The 24,967-nt window shown below is 36.3% G+C and overlaps 2 protein-coding genes across 2 annotated transcripts in view; both read left to right on the plus strand.

Annotated features, from left to right (window-relative positions):
• The window catches only part of LOC127521463 (CXADR-like membrane protein), a 67,096-nt gene extending 62,507 nt beyond the window's left edge, over positions 1-4,589 (plus strand). Inside the window, exon 7 of the mRNA XM_051910731.1 lies at positions 946-4,589. Within this exon, the coding sequence (XP_051766691.1) occupies positions 946-1,294 (349 nt within the window). The 3' untranslated portion in view covers positions 1,295-4,589. The remainder of the gene's footprint in view (positions 1-945) is intronic.
• Positions 4,590-7,028: 2,439 nt separating this feature from the next.
• gramd1ba (GRAM domain containing 1Ba) overlaps positions 7,029-24,967 on the plus strand; it is a 78,938-nt gene continuing 60,999 nt past the window's right edge. Inside the window, exon 1 of the mRNA XM_051909385.1 lies at positions 7,029-7,213. Within this exon, the coding sequence (XP_051765345.1) occupies positions 7,074-7,213 (140 nt within the window). The 5' untranslated portion in view covers positions 7,029-7,073. The remainder of the gene's footprint in view (positions 7,214-24,967) is intronic.

The following is a 24,967-nucleotide window of genomic DNA, read 5'->3' on the forward strand; positions in this document are numbered from 1 at the left end:
CGCTTCTAAATTACAAATGTGAAATGTTAAAGCGGTTAAAAGCGGTGTTTAGAACGACAATAACCTGGGGTTAAGCACAGTGTGAAAAGACCTTAAAGGGTTAGTTCACCCAAAAATGAAAATTCTGTCATTAATTACTTACCCTCATGTCGTTCTACACCCGTAAGACCTTCGTTCATCTTCGGAACACAAATTAAGATATATATTTTTATAAAATCCGATGGCTCAGTGAGGCCTGCATTGACAGCAAGATAATTAACACTTTTGAAACGCCCAGAAAGCTACTGAAAACATATTTAAAACAGTTCATGTGACTACAGTGGTTCAACCTTAATGTTATGAAGTGACGAGAATACTTTTTATGCGCCAAAAAAAAAACAAAATAACAACTTTATGCAAAAGTCACGTGAACCATTGAAATTTCGAAACGTTTCAAAACACTTATGACGTAACGAAGCCTCGTTTGCTGAAATCATGTGACTTTGGCAGTTTGATTCATGCTCCGAACTACTGATTCGAAACAAAAGATTCATAACACTTCGAAGCTTCATGAAGCAGTGTTTTGAAATCGCCCATCAATAGATATTGTTTGCTATAAGTTTTGCTATAAAACTATAAGTTTTTTTTTTTTTTTGCCGCACATAAAGTATTCATGTCGCTTTATAACATTAAGGTTGAACCACTGTAGTCACATGAACTGTTTTAAATATGTTTTTAGTAGCTTTCTGGGCATCTGAAAGGGTTAATTATCTTGCTGTCAATGCAGGCCTCACTGAGCCATTGGATTTTATCAAAAATATCTTAATTTGTGTTCTGAAGATGAACAAAAGTCTTACGGGTGTAGAACGACATGAGGGTGAGTAATTAATGACAGAATTTAGATTTTTGGGTGAACTAACCCTTTAAGATGAAGAATCTCACAGTGTTTCTCTCTTTATGTTTTAGGGAAGATGCGGAAGCTCCCAAAGCCAAACTGGTGAAGCCAAACTCTCTCTCCTCCTCTCGCTCCGGTAGTTCTCGCTCCGGGGCCTCCTCCACTCAATCTATGGTGCACAACAGCGCCCCCCGTGGGCCCAGGCCTCGACTGCCCGTGGTGGCTGCCCTTAAAGAAAGCGGGCAGCCTGAAAACTTCCCTTCAGTACCACCGCCGTACAACCATGTAGTCCCCAAACCTCCGGAGCCCAGCAGTAGCCCCAAACTCAGCCCGGCAAAGCTCAACCCAGGAAACCTGGCGAGGATGGGCGCCACACCGGTGATGATCCCCGCGCAAACCAAGGCATTCCAGACTGTGTAGGAATAAAAAAAAAAAACCCACATAAACACACACACACACACAAACAAATAAATACACACACCGCAGCAAGCATCAACTCCCACATCTGGTATCTGGAGCATTCCCAAAGGATTTCCCATTCCCTGCGGAAAACCCAGGTGGTCAGGCCTTTTGTTTCAACACATTTGACTCTGTTGGAAAATAAATGCTTTTGTTGTTTTTATGTGCACACTGAAGTGGAATGAGACCCCTCGTGGAGAGTATGTATTTTTAAAGGGTAAAAAAGGGGGGTTTGGATGTGAGGGCTGTGCCTTGTGTTGTTATGGTGGTTTGAGCAAACAAAAGAGGCAGATATGAACAGAGATTCAGCTCTGCCTTTACCCAGACAGACAGCCTGTCTACCTGACCACACACTTCCTGTCCTCGCTGGGTTTGAGCTGACAGCTACAGGACTGGAGGAGAAACTCACATAAGCGGACTCTTTCCGGCACCTGCTCGTCCGCCCCTACGAGGATTCACATCTGCCACTCATTTCCTCAGCCAATCAGCATTTGCCAGGCAGCCCAGCAGGTATCACACCTCAACAGCCAATGGCAGGTCACCTGCTGGGCGCAGACGCTACGATTGGCCCAGAACGAGGAGAAATCAACACACTACGATATAAACAATGACAGTAAATTTGTTTATTCCTCATTAGAGCTATAAATATTCCATATGAATAGACGTATTCCATATTTAACAGGTATTTATAGGAATTCCATATAAAGATATTTCAGTTAAAGTATCTAACAGCATTCGTAATGTGTGTGCACAATCCCTTTAAATCATTCACTCACATTTTTCAGGATAATGCATACAGTATCTTCAGTAATGAGGTTGATTGTCTCAATGGAGAAATGGTTTGGCTCGGCTTTGGCTCCTGGTATTTGCAATTGAAATCAGATGTCTGGTTGGCGCATCCCATTGGATGCAAGTATGATGAGGTTGGGTCAGGCTTATTCAGTGCTGGTTTATTTAGATCTGAAGTGTCTAACCGATTAGGATGAAACCGACAATTAGCCCACACACAATCTGACTGCGTGGAAAGCACTAGTTCTACAGAATTCGAACTTTTTTGACTCTAAGGCCCCCAATTATCCAAAACAATTTAAAGCTATTTCTGCTTGTTTTTAGTGCTGTAAAACGATTAATCAAGATTAATTGCATCCAAAATAAAAGTTTTTTTTAAATAATATGTGTGTACTGTGTATATTTATTATGTATATGTAAATACACACACGTGCATGTATATATTTGACAAAAATATATTTATATATAATATAAATTATATGTAAATATGTTTATATACATGTATACATGTAAATATTTCTTAAATATATACATGTATGTGTGTGTATTTATATATGCATAATATACACAGTACACACACATATAAACAAAAACGTTTATTTTGGATGTGATTAATCGTGATTAATCGTTTGACAGCACTACTTGTTTTAAAATGTTTTATTAAAATAAACTGGAAGTTGATGTGTTCAGTTGAATTAATCAACTACGATTAATATTGTGATTCAAGAAGATATAAGATTCTTCAATAAAATACGTTCTTCAACAAAAACAATAGTTATTTAGAGGGAAAAATAAAATTTCAGTTTACATTCTTTGTGTGTGTGTGTGTGTGTGTGTGTTTAGCATTTTAATTAAAACTAGATTTCATTTTAAATATATTTAAATCATCCTGTGCCTCTTTTGGAAGTTTGCTTAGGCCACTGCTCTATGTTACCCTTAACATTTGTGTATTTTTTTTTTATTAAATATTATGGCTAATTTGCTAATGCTTTCATCTACCAATAAGAATGTAGTGCTTTCTGCTCAGTTTAATACATTTGGTCATGTTTAAATCGTTTTCAAAAAATCATCTCAGAAAATGTGAAAAAAAAAAGTTTGCAGATTTGATCTGGGCCTGCGATTGAGCTTTGAATGTGTTGTATAGCTGGCTATTTTGTGCTTTTTTCCTCTTTTCAACCATTTATTTTTAAGATTAATTTGATTTTTTGCTATTTAAGCAAAATACACAACATAGTAACTGCAGTAGGTTAGAAGCTTTAAATTCTTGGGTGCAGATTTATATATATTAATCATTTTTGTATCCTAGTTGTATTCCGATTACACTAATGCCATTGCAAATGTATTTTCTCTGTTTTTCAGTTGTTTTCCCCTCTTATATTTCAATGTTTGATGAATTCTAATGCTCAGAGATGCATTCATACCCAGAATCAGCTGCATAAATGTGCTTTTCGAGTCCCCATTAAACAGCAGGGGGCCATAACATGAATTCCTCCCCTCTTGTTTTTTTACGTCTTCAGAAGTGAATTAGATGGTCGAACAAGATGTCAGAAAATATTCAAAGTGACAGGTCACCCTTAAGGACAGAACAATGTCTTCTTGCCGGATAATCAGGGAATAACCGTCTCTGCATGGAACAAGACTTGGATGTCAATGCTCCAGAGGTAAAGAAATCAACGGCTGACGTTATTTATCTAAATCCAATCCTTCACAACTCTTAAGGCCAGTGCAAAAGACAGTGCACCCAGTTCCATTGATTTAGCTTCAACCCACAGCCCGGTCGATTCCCCGGCTTTGAAGTCTCTTTCCACACGCGGGAAACGTGAGGAAATGAAGTAGGTAATATTAAGTACTTCCTCGCAACCCGCTGTTCTTGTTCGGCTGAGTCTGCTGTTGATATGTGCTGAGACGCATGGTTCAGTTGAGTTTGTGTTCGGCCAGTCACGGCTGAACAGTTTGAATGCTGAGCTCTAATGTTAAACATCCTGCATACAATTGCTTGAGAGAATGTGCATCTAAACACTATTGGCAATGGACCTGCATGACAATGATAGCTAGAGAAAGACGAGTATTTTGGCTCGGTGCTAATATCAGTAGCATTATATACTAAGAATCGCATTATAAAAAGGATTTTGGTTTAAAATGTAAAAAATACCTTTTGTATTTATACGTCAACTTTCATTATACCGAATAAACATTGAATGAACTCATTCTTGTCAATGACTTTGCACTTCTGCAGCTGTATACAGTAGTTTTGTTTGGTCAGTCTAGTGTTTCGACTGCATGAGTAAGGAAACCATGAGCCATTCCCTCTGTCGCTAATATTTTTTATTTTTAAGATGGCTATTGTTTGGACAAATTACAAAAGACCTTGTACATATTTCCTCTCATTTCAAATGTATATTTGTACAGTATCTTAATGATTTTCCTTTGGTTTGTAATAAAGCATTCAATGGCAAGCCAATGAAAACAGTGTCATTTTCTGTTCATTGCACAGAGGTTTCAGTAGTTTTCCTCTCTCAAACACCTTTTGTCTTTGTGGATGGATCAAAAACCAAATTTAAAGATATACAAACATATCCCTTGAAATGTAAGGGTAGGATGGGGGAAAATGCCCCCCTTATGAACAATGTGGATTCACTTTTAAATTGTAACACATTTAGATATAAATTTAGCATGTGCAGGATGATGATGCATCAGGAAATGTGTGATTATAGGAAATAAATAGAAACATTAACTAACTAATCTATAGGTTTTAATAAAAGCAAAGATGTCTGAAATGTACTTCTAATTCATGGAAATACTGAATAATAACCCCATTAATTACAATAATTATTACATTTACAAATAATAACACTAGTAACAACAACGGGGCCTTCTGTGGCAAATCTGGTGGGGTCATCTTACCCCAAGGGTCTAACTTATCTATTTACTTCAAAATCAAATCTCTAACTTTTACTCCACAAATCCCTCATTAACAAATTGACACAAAAAACTACATACAATGTCATAGATCACTATTTTCCAGAGAGAAAATTACATCAATTAACGTCAAAACTGTTACGAATGACTAAATCTAACACATGTTGATATTCAGATGAAATGACAAAATTAAAAATAGAATAGAACAAAAGCTGAGATGATATTTTGTGTTATCTATGGTCAGGAGAAAAAAATTAAGGTGGTGGTTTGGTGTTGGTCATCTTACCCCAGCCTCCCATATTTATGGAAAAAAATTATTTCCTGCAGCGACAGCCATCCATCTGATGAGTAGGCCTAAGTTTGAATCCAGTTTTTGGAGTAATCGGGTGTCTTGGCTAAGAATGAGGAAAAAGAATAAAAGAAGTTAATTATTCATTCCTTAATCCCTCCATTGTGGTGTAATTGTTCTCAGTCTCATTGTGATTCAGGCCTGTTTCATGCAATAACAGAGCCTGTTAGCACCTCACGGTGTTGTTAGGGCAAAGCTCTTCACAGAAGACTGACCCAGATTTCCTGTACAAAAAAAAATATATAATCCATTATTTTCCAATAGATCACAGTTCTGAAATGTCTAAAATCCATTTCTCTTCTCTTTGTTCCTCACTAGTAACAATAAGATGAGCTCAGGATGCCTGCCTGATCACAGTTAGTGCAATTGTGCCCTCTACTGGCCAAAGTGCGGCTTTACCTGCACCTGAATATAAATCAACAGTATAAAATAGGGAGCATGTGAGAAGGAAAGACCATTTATATCTAATCTAATAGCTTATATCTAACCATGCTTTTGTGTTTTTGCATTCGGTTCAGGAAGAACCCAAGAGTTCAGAATATGGATCTTAGTCCATGCCTATTAGCTCTGAATCAATCTATGCTAATGTATAGTACTATTAACAAACTCAGCCTTTAGCAGACTATTTTCAGTCACTCTCTATTTGGAAAATGGCTCGAAATATTGACGATTCATCCTGCAATAGGCTACCACCTGTCACTAGTGCATGCTTTAGACTGAATTCATTCCTGAGTCCATCTTCAACGTTTATAGGGCAAGTAATTTAACATATTAGTTTAGACGCAGCTAAGCTACCAGAAAACAAACATAATATTTGTATTTAATTCGCTGTGGATTCTAGGTGGACAACCTCTAAGTCAAGTGGACAAAGTTGGAAATCCGACTCATTTAATTTGTTCAAAGAACCGCCTATCAAAATATTTTCATCACGGGTCCTACAGGTCTGTTGTTGCAGCCATGATTCAGCTCAAAAAAAAAAAAAAGTAGAACATACATATATTTTGCATTTGCATTTAAACGATGCTAGAATTAATTTATTAATTTTACTAACCTTTTCTTGGCTGAGAAAGTTCAGAGCTCAAATCATTTGTTTCAATAATATTCTATTTATAAAAACCAACTTTGGTTTCATATGGCTGTTGATAAAACTGTCGATCGTTTATTTCTTACGTTTTATTATGTTTTATTAAGATTTAAAAAAAAAAAAAAAATTATTATTATTTAGCCTATATATATCAGTTTACGATCATCGGTTGGATTAATAGTCAAACATGTCCGAAAGAAAGCCGACCGGTTTTGTGAACCGATTCAACTGATTCATTGAAAAGATCCGAATTACAAGAACGATTCGTTCACGAATCGGACAACGCTTTAAAGCGCTGAGACTTGTGGGACAAAATCATGTTGAACGTATGGGGAAAGTAATACAATTAGTATTATCTTGCTAGTATCACACAGAACTCTTAAAAAAAACGCACTGATTCAACATGATTTCATACGATTACGTGAGGTGTCACTTCTTGAAATCACAAATCATTCGAATCAGTTCTCCAGTTTCCCAGCCCCTGCAGTCCAGCCCCATGTCTAGATCTGCAAACAGCACCTCCCGTCCACATTGCGTCCTGAGGCGAACTTTCCTTCTGAAGGGAGGTTAGATGCACTTTACATGAGCAGTCGAGGAAAATGGCTTGTACAGTTGGCGGCCAGATCATACCGCAGCTAAATGTGGAGGAAGCGACGGAGGACGGCAGCCCGTCCAGGAGCATCTCCACCCGGCGGAGCAAACCCTCCTTCTCCCCGTTCAGCTCGCGGAAACATCAGAGGTAAGACACACTGCTCCAGACGTTCAATATCTAATCAGTTTTGTTACATTAAGGTTGATTTTGGAACAAACAGTTGTGGTGAAGTTGGCACAGGTCTTAAATGTCAGTCATTTTGTCAATCATGTTGACATCTGAGCTCCACGGGACGTTTATCCACTAATTTGTCTGAAATGACAAAGTTCAATGACTTCTGCTTAAACCCATCAAACATAATCCATCTATTTCACACATCCTCCATTTATAATCACAATTAATTTCTGAATACAAAAAAAAAAAGTAAAAAAAAAAAGAAAAAAAAAAGTAGAAGAATAAAGCCTCTAAATTGATTTTTTTCTCTCATCTTTGAAGTCATTTCAATCTCTGCAGCTTTATTAAATCTGCAGAGCGTCCAAACATTCTGTGCTTGCAGAAGAGCAAGCAATCTGCTGAAATTAGATTGCGAGCAATTACAGCAAATGCTCCAGAGGACTGCCAAAACCTCATTAGCTGACTATTTAATTAAATGCTTTTAGTAGATCTGTAAATAAACATGCGCTAAGCACATATTTTTCAGCCTAGTTTGGGGTCGACGATGACCTCTCTGTGTGGTAAGTGTCCATGAAACAGATTTGGAGGTTTACAGCCAAAGGGAACATGTGAAACCATGTCGATTCCAACCACAGAGGCAGGCAGCATGTAGGGATTGATTAACCATTGAGCTGGTGTATTTAGAGGACACTGCAGAGGGAACTAGAGCTGCAGTGTTTTCCGAGGCAGATTCAGATATCAGATTTGTCTGAAATCAGTCCATCTGACCTTCACTATGAGCACTATGGGTTTACATGGATGCTGAGATCATCCTGAAGTCCTCCATGTATTGTTATCCTTTGTACACACTTGCATATGACTTACTGAATATTTGAATGAAGTGTATAGTGTAGGGTTTAACATGTTGCTTCTTAACATGTACATCCTTCTTGACAAATTCATTGAAAAAGGACCTTTTCCTCTGGGGTTCTTTTAGCCGATGTTTAATATTTGTGTTGGTTTTGACTGTATCCTGTAAGTGAGATAATTTTAAGGTGATCAGAGCTCATAGAATGGAAGTCACATGGTTTAGTGACACATTTTTGTCCTTGTACTAACTATATCATGGCCTATAAATCTTGTACACGCTGCTGGCTCTGTGGTGAAAGACCTAGCGGGAGTAGCAGTTATCAACTCTTTTGTTTGCTCAATTACCCACATTATATACCGAACAAAACCGCATAGTATAGCACATAGTTGAAGTCATCATCATTCAGAGGCATTGCTAATTCAAATGATTAATTCACTGGGATATAGCATGTAGTTCCTTCCTGTGACCTTCTCATTCAGATCGCCAGCAACTCAAGGACAGTATGCTCTGGTCAAAGCGTGACATTATATCTGCGGCTGTGGAAGACATTTCCTTGGCTTCACCCCAGAGAGTCTTTCTCAAGGTTGATGCGTCATGACAATGATTTTTAAAGGATGGAAGTTGACTTATACAGATACCTTTCAAGGGTTTTTTTTTCAGGAACTTGATCCATCCATCTCTTGATCTATAAGCATGTTGATATAGTAGTACAGACTCAAGATGGCTCAAATATGAATGAAGTATTGAAGAGAAGTATGGTGTTTCTTATGGAAGCCAGTTTCCAGCTCAGAATAAAAAGGTAGTTGTGACTTTTTTATCTTAATTGAGATTTTATATCTACCTAATCTGACATTACACTGTGTTCCAAATTATTATGCAAGTGACATATCAGTAGGATTTCAGTACAATAAACATTTCGATTTTAGTTTTTCTATGAAAGGTACTTAGGTAAATATAAACCCTTAGAGGTTGTTAAGCAAGTCACAGTTCTCATGCAATGTGGGGAGGAAGAAAGATCTTTCTGAAGATGAAAAGCATGAAATGGTGCAATGTTGTGCATGAAAACAACTAATATTATGTGAAAACTGAATGGAGATTATCAAATTATCATAAGATTTGTGAGTGGTTTAGAGCACAGCAGAACTCGGTCAGATAAAGGCTTATTAAGGAAAGTTTCTGTCAAACAAGTTAATTGTATTAAAAGGGCAGCTATAAAAAAGCCAGTGTTGAACAGCAAACAGGTATTTGAAGCTTCTGGTGTCTCTGGAGTCTTGAGAACCTTTCCATGCAGGCTGGCAGTTATGTGTAAAATTGCATTTTAGCCACCACTAACCAAACCTCACAACGAGAAACATTTACAGTGGGTGTAGAAATACATTTTCAAACAGTTTCTGTGGTGTTTTTTTGCAGCATGGGATAGTGCATAGTGCATTGTATTTCAGAAGGCACTATCCTTCTTTTTATACCATAGCTGAAATGGCCAGTTATGAACTCCACATATCTTGATGAAGTCATTTTGACACCCTCAGAGACCCTAAAGGGACCTTCCATCTCACTTCCCAATATTCCAGCCCAAATCATCACCCGCCAGCTCCCTGCTGACGTCGCAGTCTTGTTGGAACGTGGTGGCCATTCACCAACCATCCAGAAATCCATCTATTTAGACCATCCATTGTAGTACGGCATTCGCCAGTGAATAAAACTATTTAAAAATTAGTCTTTATGTATTTCTACACCCACTGTAAATGTTTCTCTTTGTGAGGTTTGGTTAGTGGTGGCTGAAAGGCATCTTTACACATAACTGCCAGCCTGCATGGAAAGGTTCTCAAGACTCCAGAGACACCAGCAGCTTCAAATATCTGTTTGCTGCTCAACACTGGCTTTTTTTTTTATAGCTGCCCTTTTAATACAATTAATTTTTTTGACAGGAACTTTCCTTAATAAGCCTTTATCTGACCGAGTTCTGCTGTGCTCTAAATCACTCGCAAATCTTATGATAATTTGATAATCTCCATTCAGTTTTCACACAATATTAGTTGTTTTCATGCCTTTTGCACAACATTGCACCATTTCATGCTTTTCATCTTCAGAAAGATCTTTTTTCCTCCCCATATTACATGAGAACTGTGACTTGCTTAATAATGTGGAACAACCTCTAAGTAGGGTTTCCATTTACCTAAGTACCTGGCAAATTATTTTGTCTGAGATTGATACCAGTTATCTGAAAAGACATGGATAAATAAACAAACAAACACTTTCTTAGAAAAACTAAAATCTGAATGTTTATTGTACTGAAATCCTACTGATATGTCACTTGCATAATAATTTGGAACACAGTGTATATCTCTCAATGCAACTTTATGTTTCATAATTGTGGCTTTGTTTTTTGGCTATATGTCTCACAATTGCAATTTTATGTATTTCTTATTTTATTCACAATTAATTGTTTTACATTTTGGTAAACATAGGCTTTCATAATTACTTGTCTAAGAGTGTTTTTGTTCTCTTTTGGCTTTGGCCAGTAAGTAACCACCTACACTCTTAAGGCAAATTCACACCGCACAGGCAAACACCAACAAACACATTTGTTGGGTTTTGTTGGACCAGTGTTTTACCCCAGTTGGCGTCTGTTGGCATTTGTCAGGGTTTCTTGTTTTCACCCAACTGAACATGTTCAAACAGCATTTGTCAGTGTTTGTTGGGTTATTTTTCATAAAATTCTAAATCCAACAGCCAACTTGTTTGTTGGTGTTTGTTGCGGTGTGAATTGGCCTTTATACATAAAGGTTAATTAATGGAATCAGTGGTTTCATAAAGAACCTTTAACACCATTTGAATCTTTCCATTGCACAAAAGGTTCTTTATAGTGGAAAAAGATTATTAAAATGTTCTTTACACAAAGAAAAACATGGCTCTTTTAAGAATTGTTCACAGAAACGTTCTTTGGGGAACCAAAAATGACTCTTCAATGGCATCACTGCGAAAACTCCCTTTTGAAACCTTTATTTTTAAGAATGTAACTTAGAGCACCATAACACCCTTTCTTTCTTGCAGAACCTGCTCAGCAAAATCTATTTACAGAGTATCTATTTACATGTGCATTGTAATGCATTATGACTGTAAAAAGATGCCACACACATACAGTGAAATCAAATCGTTATAGATTGTTAGTTCCCCAGGCCCATTCTGGCTCACTTTACCCATTGTGTAGTGCAGCCCATTATAGACTTATGCACATTATTGATTGTTTGTCCATTACCTGTGACGTCTATGAGGCACCCAACAAAGTCCTTCCAGAAATAGACATTATCCCTCTACAATCTTTGACATTTTTTAGTAGAAACTTTCAGGCAGGAGCATGAAAAGAGTTGCACTGCTTTTTCTAGAAATACAAAGTTCTGTCCTGAAACTCTAGATGGCGCAGGCTGATAGGTCTTTATGTCTTTCATGTTGTGTGTGTATTGGCAGTAGCAAGTCCTGTACTTTGCTCTGCAGCAGCAGTAGCACAGCAGATCTATTCAGCCAAGTCCAAACATATCAACATTATCCATTACCATGCCAAACATGACAGAACTCTGTGTGTTTGTCATATTTTAGTAGTGTTTTGTTGCAGACGGCTGACTGATCTCTTTCAAGGCAAAGATGATGAAAATGAAATGAAGTCACTGTTTTGCATTCAAGTCATGTCGGTTGTCCTTAAGAGCTGCTCAGACTCACAGAAATGTGTCCTTGATGAGTCTTTGTGAGTCAGATTCAGCAGAGAGCCTTGAGAGACCCACCCCTGCAGGGGCCTTCAGCATTCCCAGATAACGCACAGATAAGAGAGATATCAGCACCATGGACAGCACCCTCACATGAGTCAATGCTTCACTGATCAAAAGTAGCACTTGGTTATGTTTATTTGAACAGTGACCTAGAAATGCAAATGTATTATTTAGAGATGCATGATATCAGTATCTTATCATTCACTATTAGAGGTTTTTATTCTTTTTAATGTATCGCTAATTGGTCAATATTAAAAATTTAGTTAAATTTCCCCTATTATAAAGACCCTGTGGTAAAAATCAAGTTTTTAATGTTGTCTATATGGCTATGTGGTGTTTTTAATATCCTTTAAGACAAACCATGTGCAAATTCACATGTCAACACCATTGCTGAGTATTTTCTCCTTAAAACTGCAGTGAAAAAAGACAGTCTCAAGCCCGCTGTTTGAAATCGCTGGTGTTTATGACGTCACAAACTACCTTGTAACCAATCAATAATATCATTAACAGTGAACTAGCAGGGGAGTCTTGAGAGAACCCAGGTTATCCCAGCATATTTTTCTGTTGATATGAAAAATCGTGTAGATTTAGCAATATGACGCGTTTATGATGTACATAACGATGTTATAATGAACTATATGTCCTTCTCCACTGACTCCACTTCCACTCCACTTCTGAGTTTTTTTAAAGCGTTTGTAAGGATACTGATTGCTAGAAGGCAGCTGTCTGACTCTGACATGGCAAACGAGAACATGGTTTGTGTAACATTAGCAACACATTAGCTGTTTGATGTAGTCAAGCAAAAGGCTAATCATATTAGTTACAGTTATGTGACCGACGTTGTAAAAAGTGATACCATTGTGCAGCATTTACCACAGTAAGTTGACTGAGTGGATCTCTGAGTGGATGCGTGAGCAAGTGGAGGCGGGGCTAATTTGCATATTCATCGATCCACGTATATTAAATGAGGCAAGGGTGTAGAGTTACATTCCAGCTATTTTAAGGCATGAAGAATTTTTTTTTCACAGGAAAAAACATTTAAATATTTCATTTTGGTGATCAAAGATGAGTTTTTAAATTTAAAAAAAAAATAATAATTTTTTTTTTAAATTAACATTTTTAAGTGTAATCAAATTGGCTGTACAAGTCATTTCAACTGAAATTATATTAAACTGAAAAAAAAATTAGTTGAATATTGTATAACTTATAAATAATTTAAATTGCTTAAATTATTTTGAATTAAAGTCATTTAAAAACATGTTGCCATGGCTTATTGATCATATCATTGTTTACAGTGTATTTAAATTCTTTTTATTCTGTTTTCATGTCTAGATGCATGCATCTTGGTTCTAGTGTGAAGTGAATGTCAGTCTACAGAAAATTTAAAACTATAAAAATATAAATCTTTGTGCAAAAATACTTGGCACTGGCAGCTGATTACTGTAGCTATCCTAGAACAGTATAGAAGATTATTTAGATTTCATTACAGGACACCAGAGGGCAGCATTGATACATAGTTTATAACTCAATCTCAATTCGATAGACCATCATATTAAGACCTTTAAAGGTGTGTTACTGTACAAGAATTACATTTATTCCGCAATAACATTAAGCATTTGTCTGAATATTTTTGTCCATAAAGATAGATAAAAGGAAGGCCAGAGAAAGAAAACACTGTTTTTGCATGCATGTGGCATTTTAATCATGGTGAATCAGGCTGGTGACTCAGAAAGAATTAGGTCATTGTAAAATAAAAAATTAAGTTGCATGAACAATGTTGAGTGGGTGTATGCCACATCAGTATAATAAACATACGATGGTGTTACTCATGATGTTGCATAAGTTCCCACACATTCATCCAGTGTTATGTGAACGCAGCTTCTAAATGGTCTCTTTTCTGATGGTCTCAAGTGAATCTATGTGATTTTGGTCTCTGGTGTTTGTGGTATAAGATGCTTTTGTCTTCTTGCACAGCACAGAGAGTGTTTTATATGTTCATAATGTTCCGTCATCTTTAGAAAATCGTGTTTGAGCTATTCAACATAAACTTGCACTGCAGTGCCGGCTGTCAATTTGAGATGACATGCAAATACACAACAACATGATGCAAGAGCTACCAATGGGAGTGAAGCTCAGTCTAGTTTGAACCACTGCTAGCAGCTCACAACACACTGAGTGTGTGACCTCGATCAATTTATTGGCTGTCAGTATGAATGCCCCTCGAGGCTGAGACTAGTGCATAGATGCATTGATGTTTCTCTGATTTCACTTCTGGTAGTTTTTAAAAATATATAAAACAATGTAAAGTTTTTAATCATCCCTCTCAGAGTTGTCACAGATCCGTTTTTTTTTTTTTTCAGCCTCACTGATAGATTTAAGCTGGGCTGAAAGTGGTCACGCTATAATGTGTCATTTTCCTGTTTTCAGTTCACAAATGTGCCACGGGCCCCAAAGGCAAACACTATCTCACACATTAGGCTTTACGCTGGCGGTGACTGACTGTGAATTTCACATTTCAATTTCACAGCATTTTAAGGTGGCGGAAGCTTTAGACACATCACCCCATGAGGGATACTGTATATGATTATGCTGTCTGATCCAATCCTGTTTAAAGGGTTAGTTCACCCAAAAATTACTCACCCTCATGTCGTTCCAAACCCATAAGACTTTCATTAATCTTCAGAACACAAATGTAGATCTTTTGAATGAAAGGTAGTAAAGTCATCATTAAAGCGATACATGTGACTCCAGTGGTTTAACCTCAATTTTATGAAGCGACGAGAGTGCTTTGTTTGTGCAAAAAAACAAAACAAAAAAACAAAACAAACAAACAAAAAAAAAACATAATTTATTGTCGCTTCATAAAATTTAGGATAAACCACTGGAGTCACATGGATTACTTTAATTATATCTTTACTACCTTTCTGGGGCTTGAAAGTGGTAGTTGCGTAGGCTGTCAATGGAGGGACAGAAAGCTCTCAGATTTCATTAAAAATATCTTAATTTGTGTTCTGAAGATGAACGAAAGACTTACGGGTGTGGAACGACATGAGGCTGAGTAATTAATGACAGAATATTCATTTTTGGGTGAACTAGTCCTTTAAGATGTCTAGTAAGTCCCTGTAACTGATCGGAGCCTGGAAACTCTTAAAGGTGCAATGTGTAAAATTTGGGAGGATCTATTGACAGAAATGCAATATATTACACATAACTATGTTTTCAGTGGTACATAAAGACCTTACATAATGAACCGTTATGTTTTTATTACCTTAGAATGAGCCATTTCTATCTCATACACCGCGGGTCCCCCCTCCATGTCAAGTCGCCATTATGCGCCGGCATGTTCCTACAGCAGCCCTAAACGGACAAACACTCTACAGAGCGCGTTTAGTCACTATGTTGTTCTTCTAAATAGTTCGTGTTTTTAGAGGCAGCTTGCATCGTCACTACATTGAATATGCACAAAGTAGTAGTAGTAGTAGTAGTAGTAGTCGTCTGGTTTATTAGAAGCAGGGACCGTTCTTTGTTAGAAGTAAGAAGAAAGTGCTTCACACAGGCTACTCTCTGCTCTCTCAGACAACGACATGTCGGCCAGACGGGCACCGTAGCTTCTTTGAAAGGGAGGGGTGTGCACCACTCCCAATGTAATACCAAATGTAACATTTAATCAACAGTACATTTTTTGTTATCCTTTTACCATATGTCTTGGAGTATCACAATAATATTGTATCGTGCGTTCAGTATCATGATATGTATCGAATCGTGACATGAATGTATCATTACAAATAAAGTTTCAAATAAATGTTTTCTGTTCATCAAAGAATCTGGAAAAAAAAAATTATTACTGTTTCTGCAAAAATATTTAAAATATAAACAAAATTATATACATTGATAACAGTATGAAATGTTTCTTGAGCAGCAAATCAGCATATTAGAATGACTTCTGAAGGGTCATGTGACACTGTACTATTTATAGTACTTTTTTAAGAACCCAGAATTGCAGAGCAAAGTATTCATTGTGAAAAAGTGCAGTGCTTCAATGTTATGGCAAGTTGTTTATGATTGGCTATCTGTTGCTAAACAATACAGTGCCTCATTAAATATTCATGAGCTTACAGAAACTTTCTTGCACTTTTACATTTCAGCATCTGAGAACAACTGTTTGAGATTGCATTGTTCCTTCACCCTAGTTTTCTGTTGAGTCGGCCACTGTGTGTGGGATTTTGTACATGTAGGTAAAAATTGCCAGGCACAGGATGTGTGTGACAAACCTGTTATTTTCTCCCAATCAGAGAGAAATAGAATAAGAAATAGAGTGTGTGAAGCTCCCAGACACTGTGATCTTTTAATAGGATGCTTTTTTTTTGTGCATAATAAATGATTCTTTAATTACCTGCCAACTATATATTTTTTGTTGCCAGAAGTAAAGTACGCCTCTGCACAGAGAGAAGTGAAGGCAGAAGCAGGTTTGTCCACCCCTGTTCTGCGGAAGGAACGGTATGTGGGCTTCTGTTTATCATAATATGCTAATGGTGGTAACAAGGTTGAGCCGTAGAGCCTAAATTCAGTTATACTTCCTTTATTTGCACAATGGAAATGTCAGCAAGCGTCAGCAACATCTGAGGAGAAACTCTTGGTTGGAGGCTAAATTAATCCTAATCCTTCACTGAACAGTTTCAGTAAACGCAACTGAGTTGCAACTGAGACACCATTTTTGAGTTCACTGGGGGCTGCTGGCCTTCAGAGTCAACCTATGAACATCATAGTATCATCACGTTTCATTTGATGAAGAAATGTTCTTAAATTAAGCAATGGAGGATTTGAGAAGGAAAATCCTCTTTAGTATGAGGTGAAGCTTTGCTCCAGTTTACCTTCATCCCAGAAGTGGCAGATCTGCACAAAATCTATAACACACTTCAGCGACAGACTGCTATTTTTAGCGCGCTCACAATCCCGTCTTGGTGGTCCACAATATAAAGTTGAGCTCACTGTAAACCTCCACTCTTCACCATCTGTAGCTGTAAGAGAAGCCATAATATACTGTACCGTGCCATTTATTTAGCCTGACCTGTTGTTCTATCTATCTATCTATCTATCTATCTATCTATCTATCTATCTATCTATCTATCTGTCTGTCTGTCTGTCTGTCTGTCTGTCTGTCCCTCTGTCCATCCATCTATCTGTCTGTTACTGTCTGTCTGTCTGTCTATCTATCTATCTATCTGTCTATCTGTCTGTCTGTCTGTATATCTATCTATCTATCTATCTATCTATCTATCTATCTGTCTGTCTGTCTGTCTGTCTGTCTGTCTGTGGGTCTGTCTATCCCTCTGTCCATCTATCTATCTATCTATCTATCTATCTATCTGTCTGTCTGTCTGTCTGTCTGTCTGTCTGTGGGTCTATCTGTCTGTCTGTGGGTCTTTCTATCCCTCTGTCCATCCATCTATCTGTCTGCTACTGTCCGTCCATCTGTCCATCCATCTGTCTATCCATCTATCTATCTATCTATCTATCTATCTATCTATCTATCTATCTATCTATCTATCTGTCTGTCTGTCTGTCTGTCTGTCATCTGTATAAGGATTAATTTGTGAGGAAAAAATGCAATTCTCTCACGCCATTATGAAATCGTATGGCTTTCTTTTTGCTCCTGAATCGATGTCAATGATGCTAAACGCCATCGGTTTCATAACTGAGTATTAAGTCTGAATATGCAAAATATGTCTGAATTTGTGGATGAGGTTAATTTTAGTAAATAATTACAAATTGCATAGGCTTCATTTATACTGCCTTTTTAGTCATTTTGGAGAGTGATGGAGCTTGTCCATATTCCCATTCATTTATGGAAGTATGCAGAACAATCTCCTAAACAATCTCCTTTTGTGTTCCATGGAAGAAAGAAAGTCATCAAAATGAGGGTGAGTAAATGATGGGTGAGCTAAAACTTTAAAGGGTTTGCTGCGTGTTTGAGATGCTTCTGGTTTGAGTAGCTTGTTGGGAGCTGGGAGATTTTCAAGGGATTTCTCAGAGATGTTTATGTCTTTATTTTCAACACTGATGTTGTGTGTTCTGCATCCTAATGTTACTGCAGATACTATAGACTTTTGTGTGTTCTCTCTCTGTGTGCACAGACCGCTCACATGTGTCTGCTCAATACATTTTAAAATGGCTCGAGTGAATATGTCAATCGAATCCCCAGATACTTGAAACTCTTTTAAATGGTGCCAACTTATTTCTGTCTCACCCTGAAGAGTCAATCCACCCACATCACAGAAATGAACCAGTTCCAGCCAAAGCAGTGAGAATGATGTAGAGCTGTTTGAGATGTTTGGATTCGGTTTGGGACTCTGGAGTCAGCTCATTTGTAAGGTGAATTCATCTCAGTGCTGCCTCTGACAGAGCTTTTAATATGTTCTGAAGAGCCTGTGCAGTTTATGGGAGATTTCTGTCATTGATGACTGAGATCTCAACATGCTCTCGCAAAACAGCACGCTGCAAACATCGTTTTCTTAATCAGTATTTTTGTCTTGTTTTCCAGTCAAAATATCTAAACATTCTTAAAGTTGCACCCATTTTTTTAAAATAAATTAATTCCAGACTTAAAATTAATTAAACGTAAAAGTGTTATAAAGACATTATTAGACATTATTCTTAAATATGTTTAAAATCAGCAGAGGTCTGTATATGTCCAAGATGAAACTATAACAAAATAAACAAAATATTACTGTGTGCACCTTACCATAATATTTGAAAAACTACACTGTAAAAAAGAATTTTTGGTTTAACGTAAAAAAATAATAAGTTACCTGGTTGCCTTAAAATTGAGTTCATTGAAACTAAAATGTTTAATACAAGTTAATACAATGAAGGTGGTTGGTTTGATCAACAGGAACTCAAAATTTGTTATCTGAACCACATTATACACACACACACACACACACACACACATATATATATATATATATATATATATATATAACATTTAAAATTAAAAATTGGGTATTCAATATTTACCATTAAAACAATTTTATACATATATATAAACTTCTTTTAGTGGTAAATATTGAATATCCAATTTTTAATTTTAAATCTACTTCACTTGCAAGCAATAGTTTTTTTTTTTCTTGTTTTATATTTCAAACAATTTGTCAATAAATAAAAATAAATAAAAATAATAAAGAAATTAAACATCAATAAATATAATAAAATAGGAATACATAAAAATAATTAAATTATATAAAATATTAAAATTAAGATATATTCTCTGAGAAGTCTTAATATCTATATTTAATAATTGCATAATATAATATATATAATGTAATTGCATACATATGATATAATATATGTAATATATTTTATATATATATATATATATATATATATATATATATATGCAATTATTATATATAGATATTAATAATTATCAGAGAATATATCTTTATCTTAATTTTAATATTTTAAATAATTTAATAATTTTTATGTATTAATATTTTATTAATGTTTCATTTATTTTTTATTAGGGGCCAAGCACCGAATGTGCGAAGGCACCTCTTGTAATCGTTAGTTTTCTTATTATTATTCTTCCGCTCTGGAAGTCTATGGCAGCCCATAGAACCGTATGCTAAAAAGTTGTGAAATTTGGCACACTGATAGAGGCCAGTCTCAACTGTACGCATAGCAAATTTGGAGTCTCTAACTCAATCCCTTTAGCACCACCAGCTGTCCAAAATTTCACTCATGTTTATGCTAATAACTTTTGAACCATAAGGGAAACAAAATTCTTTTTTTCCACTGATTCCTTGGCTCAAGACGATTCGATTGCACCATATGACATAATTTTCTGTCATAAATATTTTCCCGCCATTTAGATTTTTCCGAAAAACCTACTTTTTTAAAAAAGTTATCAAAAGCTTTTTGATAGAACCATCCGTTCTCAAAAACGGGACAAATGAATTCGACGAAAAGCTCGCCAATCAGACTTGAGGCTATATCTCCACAACGCTTTATCATATTCTGACCAAACTTGGTACATGTCATCACAAGCATGACCTGAGGCAACATGCAGCATTTTGGCGCAGTGCCACCTACTGGTCCAGAGATACAAAAAATGGCTATTTTTGGTTATAACTTCTGATGGGCTTCTGATTTGGTCTCGTTAGATTCGGGGCATCATGCAGAGTTGAATGATATCCAATTTTCCCATATCGGCCATTTTGGCTGTCGGCCATTTTGAATTTTGTGGTAAAATGCTGTATTTTATGAACGCATTAGCATATCGTTAAGAAACACGATGTCATTGTGCTGATGACATCGTTAAGGGTCATCAGCACAAGGCCCTGAAGGAGCCTGAGAAGTTTCGGAACAGCGCCACCTAGTAGAGTTTTTTTTTTTTCATATGCTTATAACTTTTGATCTGGTTGACTTATTTTCATGGGAATCATATCCTTAGACTCCTGAATCCTTGCCGAGTCCAATGATACCAAACATGCTAGGTTTCGACTTACGGTTTGTGCGACGTGGTGATTTAGCACTTAAAAAACGATTGCGAATATCTTAAAAACCGTTAGTCCGATCGAGACGAAACCAGCGTAGGAAACACAGAACCTAAGCTGGTTAACTAAATGTTTTAGCCCAAATGTCAAAATTTTGATAGGAAGTGGCAAAAAAATCAAAACAAAGTCATCCATGGTCATTTTTTATGATCTCATACATATAAATGTCTATAACTCCAAAACGAAATGAGATATTTGCACCAAATTTGACACACACATGTATGGGGTCATCCTGAGGACATATAAAAAAAGTGGTGGGATTGTGCCTCTTGGTGGCGCTATAATTGAACAAAACATGAAATTGCCATTAACTACTATACAGTATATATTTTCTTTAAAAACATACCAAAATCGAATCGTATCATCTTCAGATCATGTTGGTAAAATGTTATGGATTTCGTTTTGATAGACGAAACCGTACTCGCATATCAAAGCAACGAATTAGAGGCTTGATGCCAAAATGACTGTTGAGTCTGTATCTCTGCAATGCTTTGACATATTGACACCAAACTTTGCGAGTGTCATTGTCACCTCACTCTGACCATACCACATTAATTTGGTCACAGTGCCACCTATTGGTAAATCTTTATTATTGACTGTATTTGTGATTTTTCAGCTCTTTTTCCTAAAATGATCTTAATAGGTCTTTAATTGGTCTCATTTTATGATTAATTTGACAAATTGTTTGAAACATGATTATTGACAAATTGTTTGAAACATGAAACAAGAATACACACACACACACACACACACATATATATATATATATATATATATAACAAATTATTTAATAATTTTTTATTCATTTTTTTTTTCATTTAAATTTCATTTAATCTTTTATATTTATTTGCTTATTTATTTATTATTTATTAATTTTTTACTGGAACTCAAGAGAGAAAAAAAAAATACAGATTAAGAAAAAGCATTTTTGGTGTGCTCCCAATGTCCATGAACTTCCAGAATGGCAGCTGTGCAACCATAAAAGAGAGACTTGAGCCCAGCAGGATGGAGTGTGTTTAGAGAGAAGTTAGGGAAGGAGAGCGGAACACCTGGAGAGAGAGAGAAAAAGCGACAGAGAGAGATTGCTGTGCTGACTGGGCAGCAGCGTGACGTGTGCTCAGTGTCTCGTGAATAAGTGCTGCACCGTTTCTCTTCGTGTGGGCTTAATGCAGTTCGACTGCGACCTCTCAGTTGTGCAGAGAGAAAAGTGGAGGCTGCGTTGTATCACACACGTTGGCGTGTTGTTTCACACGGTTAAGGGTCAGGTAACAGTAAAGCCTTTTTTATCTAAATTCTGTGCTTGTCCAGGTTACTATATGCATGAAAAGGTCTTTTGTAGGGTTTGATGTTGACATGCATGTTGCCATGGTGTTCCAGACCAGTTCTGTTTCACTTTTGTTTGCAAGTGTGTGTATGTTGATGGAGCATGACTTCAGAGTGAATTCCTCCACTGCTTTGGAGTGCAATCAGTCTATAACACTTAAAAATTCATTCACATCTTTAATGAAGTGAATGTTTTGAACTGCGTTGTGCTGGCTCAGGAATTCAACATGATTATCATTTAGTTCAACTGCCTGAGGAGGAAGATGACAGTGTCCTTTTTTTAGACAGCACGTCTTGTATCCATAAAAAGCATCGTATTTCTGATGGACTTTATCTCCTCCCTCGTTACCTCTCTCTCCGTCTCTCTTCAACCTTTTGGGGCTCTGCGTTATTCAGTATCTTGCTGGGCAAACACATTTCGAACCCTCTGGCAGTTCTTTCTTCCATATTCATGAGATCGCATGTTTATGTCCCTGAAACATAGGGCTAACGACTGTGGTCTCCCGCTGAGGTCATTGTGTCCACGTCTCGGCAGTCTGAGGACGCACAGCTGTCGGAGACAGGGACGGTCCTGCGTCCATGCAAATGAGTTGACCTGTGATGGATATCACTGCACCTCTGATATTGCTTATCATTTTGATAATGCCTTTTCATAGCCTTATTGAAAATCAGATAAGTGTGTGTTTTATGTCTTTGTTTTTCTCAAAGAATGCTTTTTATAATGGAGGTCTGATGACATGACAATCAACACCCAAAAAAAAAAAAAAAATCATATAGTGCTTTTTACAGTACACATTGTTTCAAAGCAGCTTTACAGAAAATCATGAAGTTAATGTTTATATGATTATATCTTAATATCTTCATGCCTTATAGTCAAACTTAGCAGAATAGAGCTGAGCGATAATACAGTTTACATTTTGCGACGATACAAGCAATCAAGCAGTTGAGATTTGCTATATAGTAAATATCGTTTTACATGAGTGTACTTGTGTATACGGATAAAATTGGATGTAGTTACATACATATACTGTATATATATATATATATATATATATATACACACACATATATTTATATATATATTTATATTATACACAACTATATAAAGCGCTGAGCAATAAAATAATTACATTTTGCAACAAAAAAATCTGTATATATCGCTTTCTGTGAGTGTACTGTATGAGATTACTTACAAACTGTAATCCTGTCAGGGATTATCTGTGTGTGTTTCAGTTTTGGGTGGGTTGGTCACATGATTTAGTTCAGTTTCGTGTGTTTCTGTTGGTTATTCATTATTTTATTAGTGTTTGCACCTGTGATTCATTTTGTTAATTGGTTTGGTTCTGAGTATTTAAGCTCTGTGTTTTGTTCTGTTCATTGTTCTCATCACATTTGAGTGAGGCTGTGCTGTTTGTGTCCTGGTTCCTGAGTTCTTTATTTAATAAAATGTAATCTGCTGCACTTAGATCCTGCTTTCATCTACTTTATTTGCAGCCCACGCGTGACAAATCCATTGCTGATTACAAATTTAATGATGAAAATTGTAGTTGATAATCTATTACATTACACATTTTAGGAAATATATTCTGATTACTTTTCGATTACTTTTGACCGAACGCATTTATCACATTGATTTGAATAAAATAATCTTGAATTAACTAAATCTTAAAAATGTTAAATCAAAACAAACAAAAAATATTTGACTTGTTTATGCTTATCACGCCTGTCAGCTGGAGTGCCGATGATAGCCACCAGAGGGCATTCCTCCCAACTCCCTTGCTTTCCCATCATGAACTTCAATTCCCATAACCCATTGCCTGGACTCATTATGGTTTGATCACTTCCACCTGTGTCTCATTATCTGTATTTTCACTCATTCTTTGTGAAGTCTTGTATGTGTCACGCTGCATTTTTGAGCACTGTCTCCCTGGTTTCTCATGTCATGTTTTTTTTTTTGATCTTCTGCCTGGTTTTGTGGTTTTGTCTCTGTTTGCCTGTGTTTTTCTGTCCTGTTGTCTTTTGGATTATCTGTCCTGTGTTTTGACCTATTTCCTGTTTTATGGATTATGATTCTGGATTGCCAATAAAAGCTGCATTTGGATCCTCAACCGAAGTCTCAGTGCAGTCCGCGACAATGCTGTGTGGCCTCTCAACTTTCTCAAAAACTAGTGGCCGGTCTGTGTGTGCAATTCCACAGAACTTTCTGAACATATCATTTAAGCAATAGGCTTTTTTAGAAAGGTAAACTTAAAATATAAAATTAGGAGAATTAGGGAGAATTATTGAATTATGAATAATTTACTTTGCCATTTTGTGAATATTAAGTAATCATGTAACCAGTAAAAAAGTAACTGTAGTCTGATTACAAGTATTTTAAAATGTGATATAATCTAATTACAAGTATTTAATTTTAGGAATCTGAAGGAATCGGAATCTATAGTATATATTGCTTTATGTGAGTATGCTGTATGTATGCAGGTAAAATAGGATATACTATATTTCCAACTTTTAATATAATGCTGGGCTACAATATAGTTTACATTTTTTCAGTGATAAATGGCTGTTAATGTCTAAATCCTCTTTTATCATTCCTTTTATTGTTGAGACTACTGTTCTAGGCAGATAAATGTCTGGTTATGCATTTCTGACTTGATTCTGTTGTTCCACAGATTTCTGGTATTCTTGAGCATATTGTGCAAAACTTTGAGCTTACCAGCTTAATAAAGTAATGACGGAGGTTACATGGATATAACTTTGCAAACAATATTGGTAAGCAATTTTATCGCACTAGCCTCATGTTCATATGTACATTGTTTAAGTCAGCTACACAGCAACTACTGCCTGAATGGTGTGTATTTTAGTGTTATTTTATTTTGGTATTTCCTCAGACTTCCATTGAATGTGTATTACTGTAAACCCTGTTTTTATGAGGGATGAGTCAGAAAAACAACTTGTATTGAACCCTAGACATTCATTGAAAGGGATTGTCAAGAAATTAAAATGTCATCATTTACTCACCCTCATGTCGTTTCAAACCTGAATGACTTTCTTTCTTCTGTGGAACAAAAACAAATTTTGAAAAATGTTTTTTTTTGTTTTGGTCCATAAAATGAAAAGCAGCGGTGTCCTGTGTTATTTTAGACCCCACTGACTTTAATTTTATGGACAAAAACAGTTAAAAATGGCGCTATTGTGCAGTCAGTGATTTGTCCATATTACATTATATTCTTCGTGG

The sequence above is a fragment of the Ctenopharyngodon idella genome, chromosome 10, assembly GCF_019924925.1.
Source record: "Ctenopharyngodon idella isolate HZGC_01 chromosome 10, HZGC01, whole genome shotgun sequence".
NCBI classification, from domain to species: domain Eukaryota; kingdom Metazoa; phylum Chordata; class Actinopteri; order Cypriniformes; family Xenocyprididae; genus Ctenopharyngodon; species Ctenopharyngodon idella.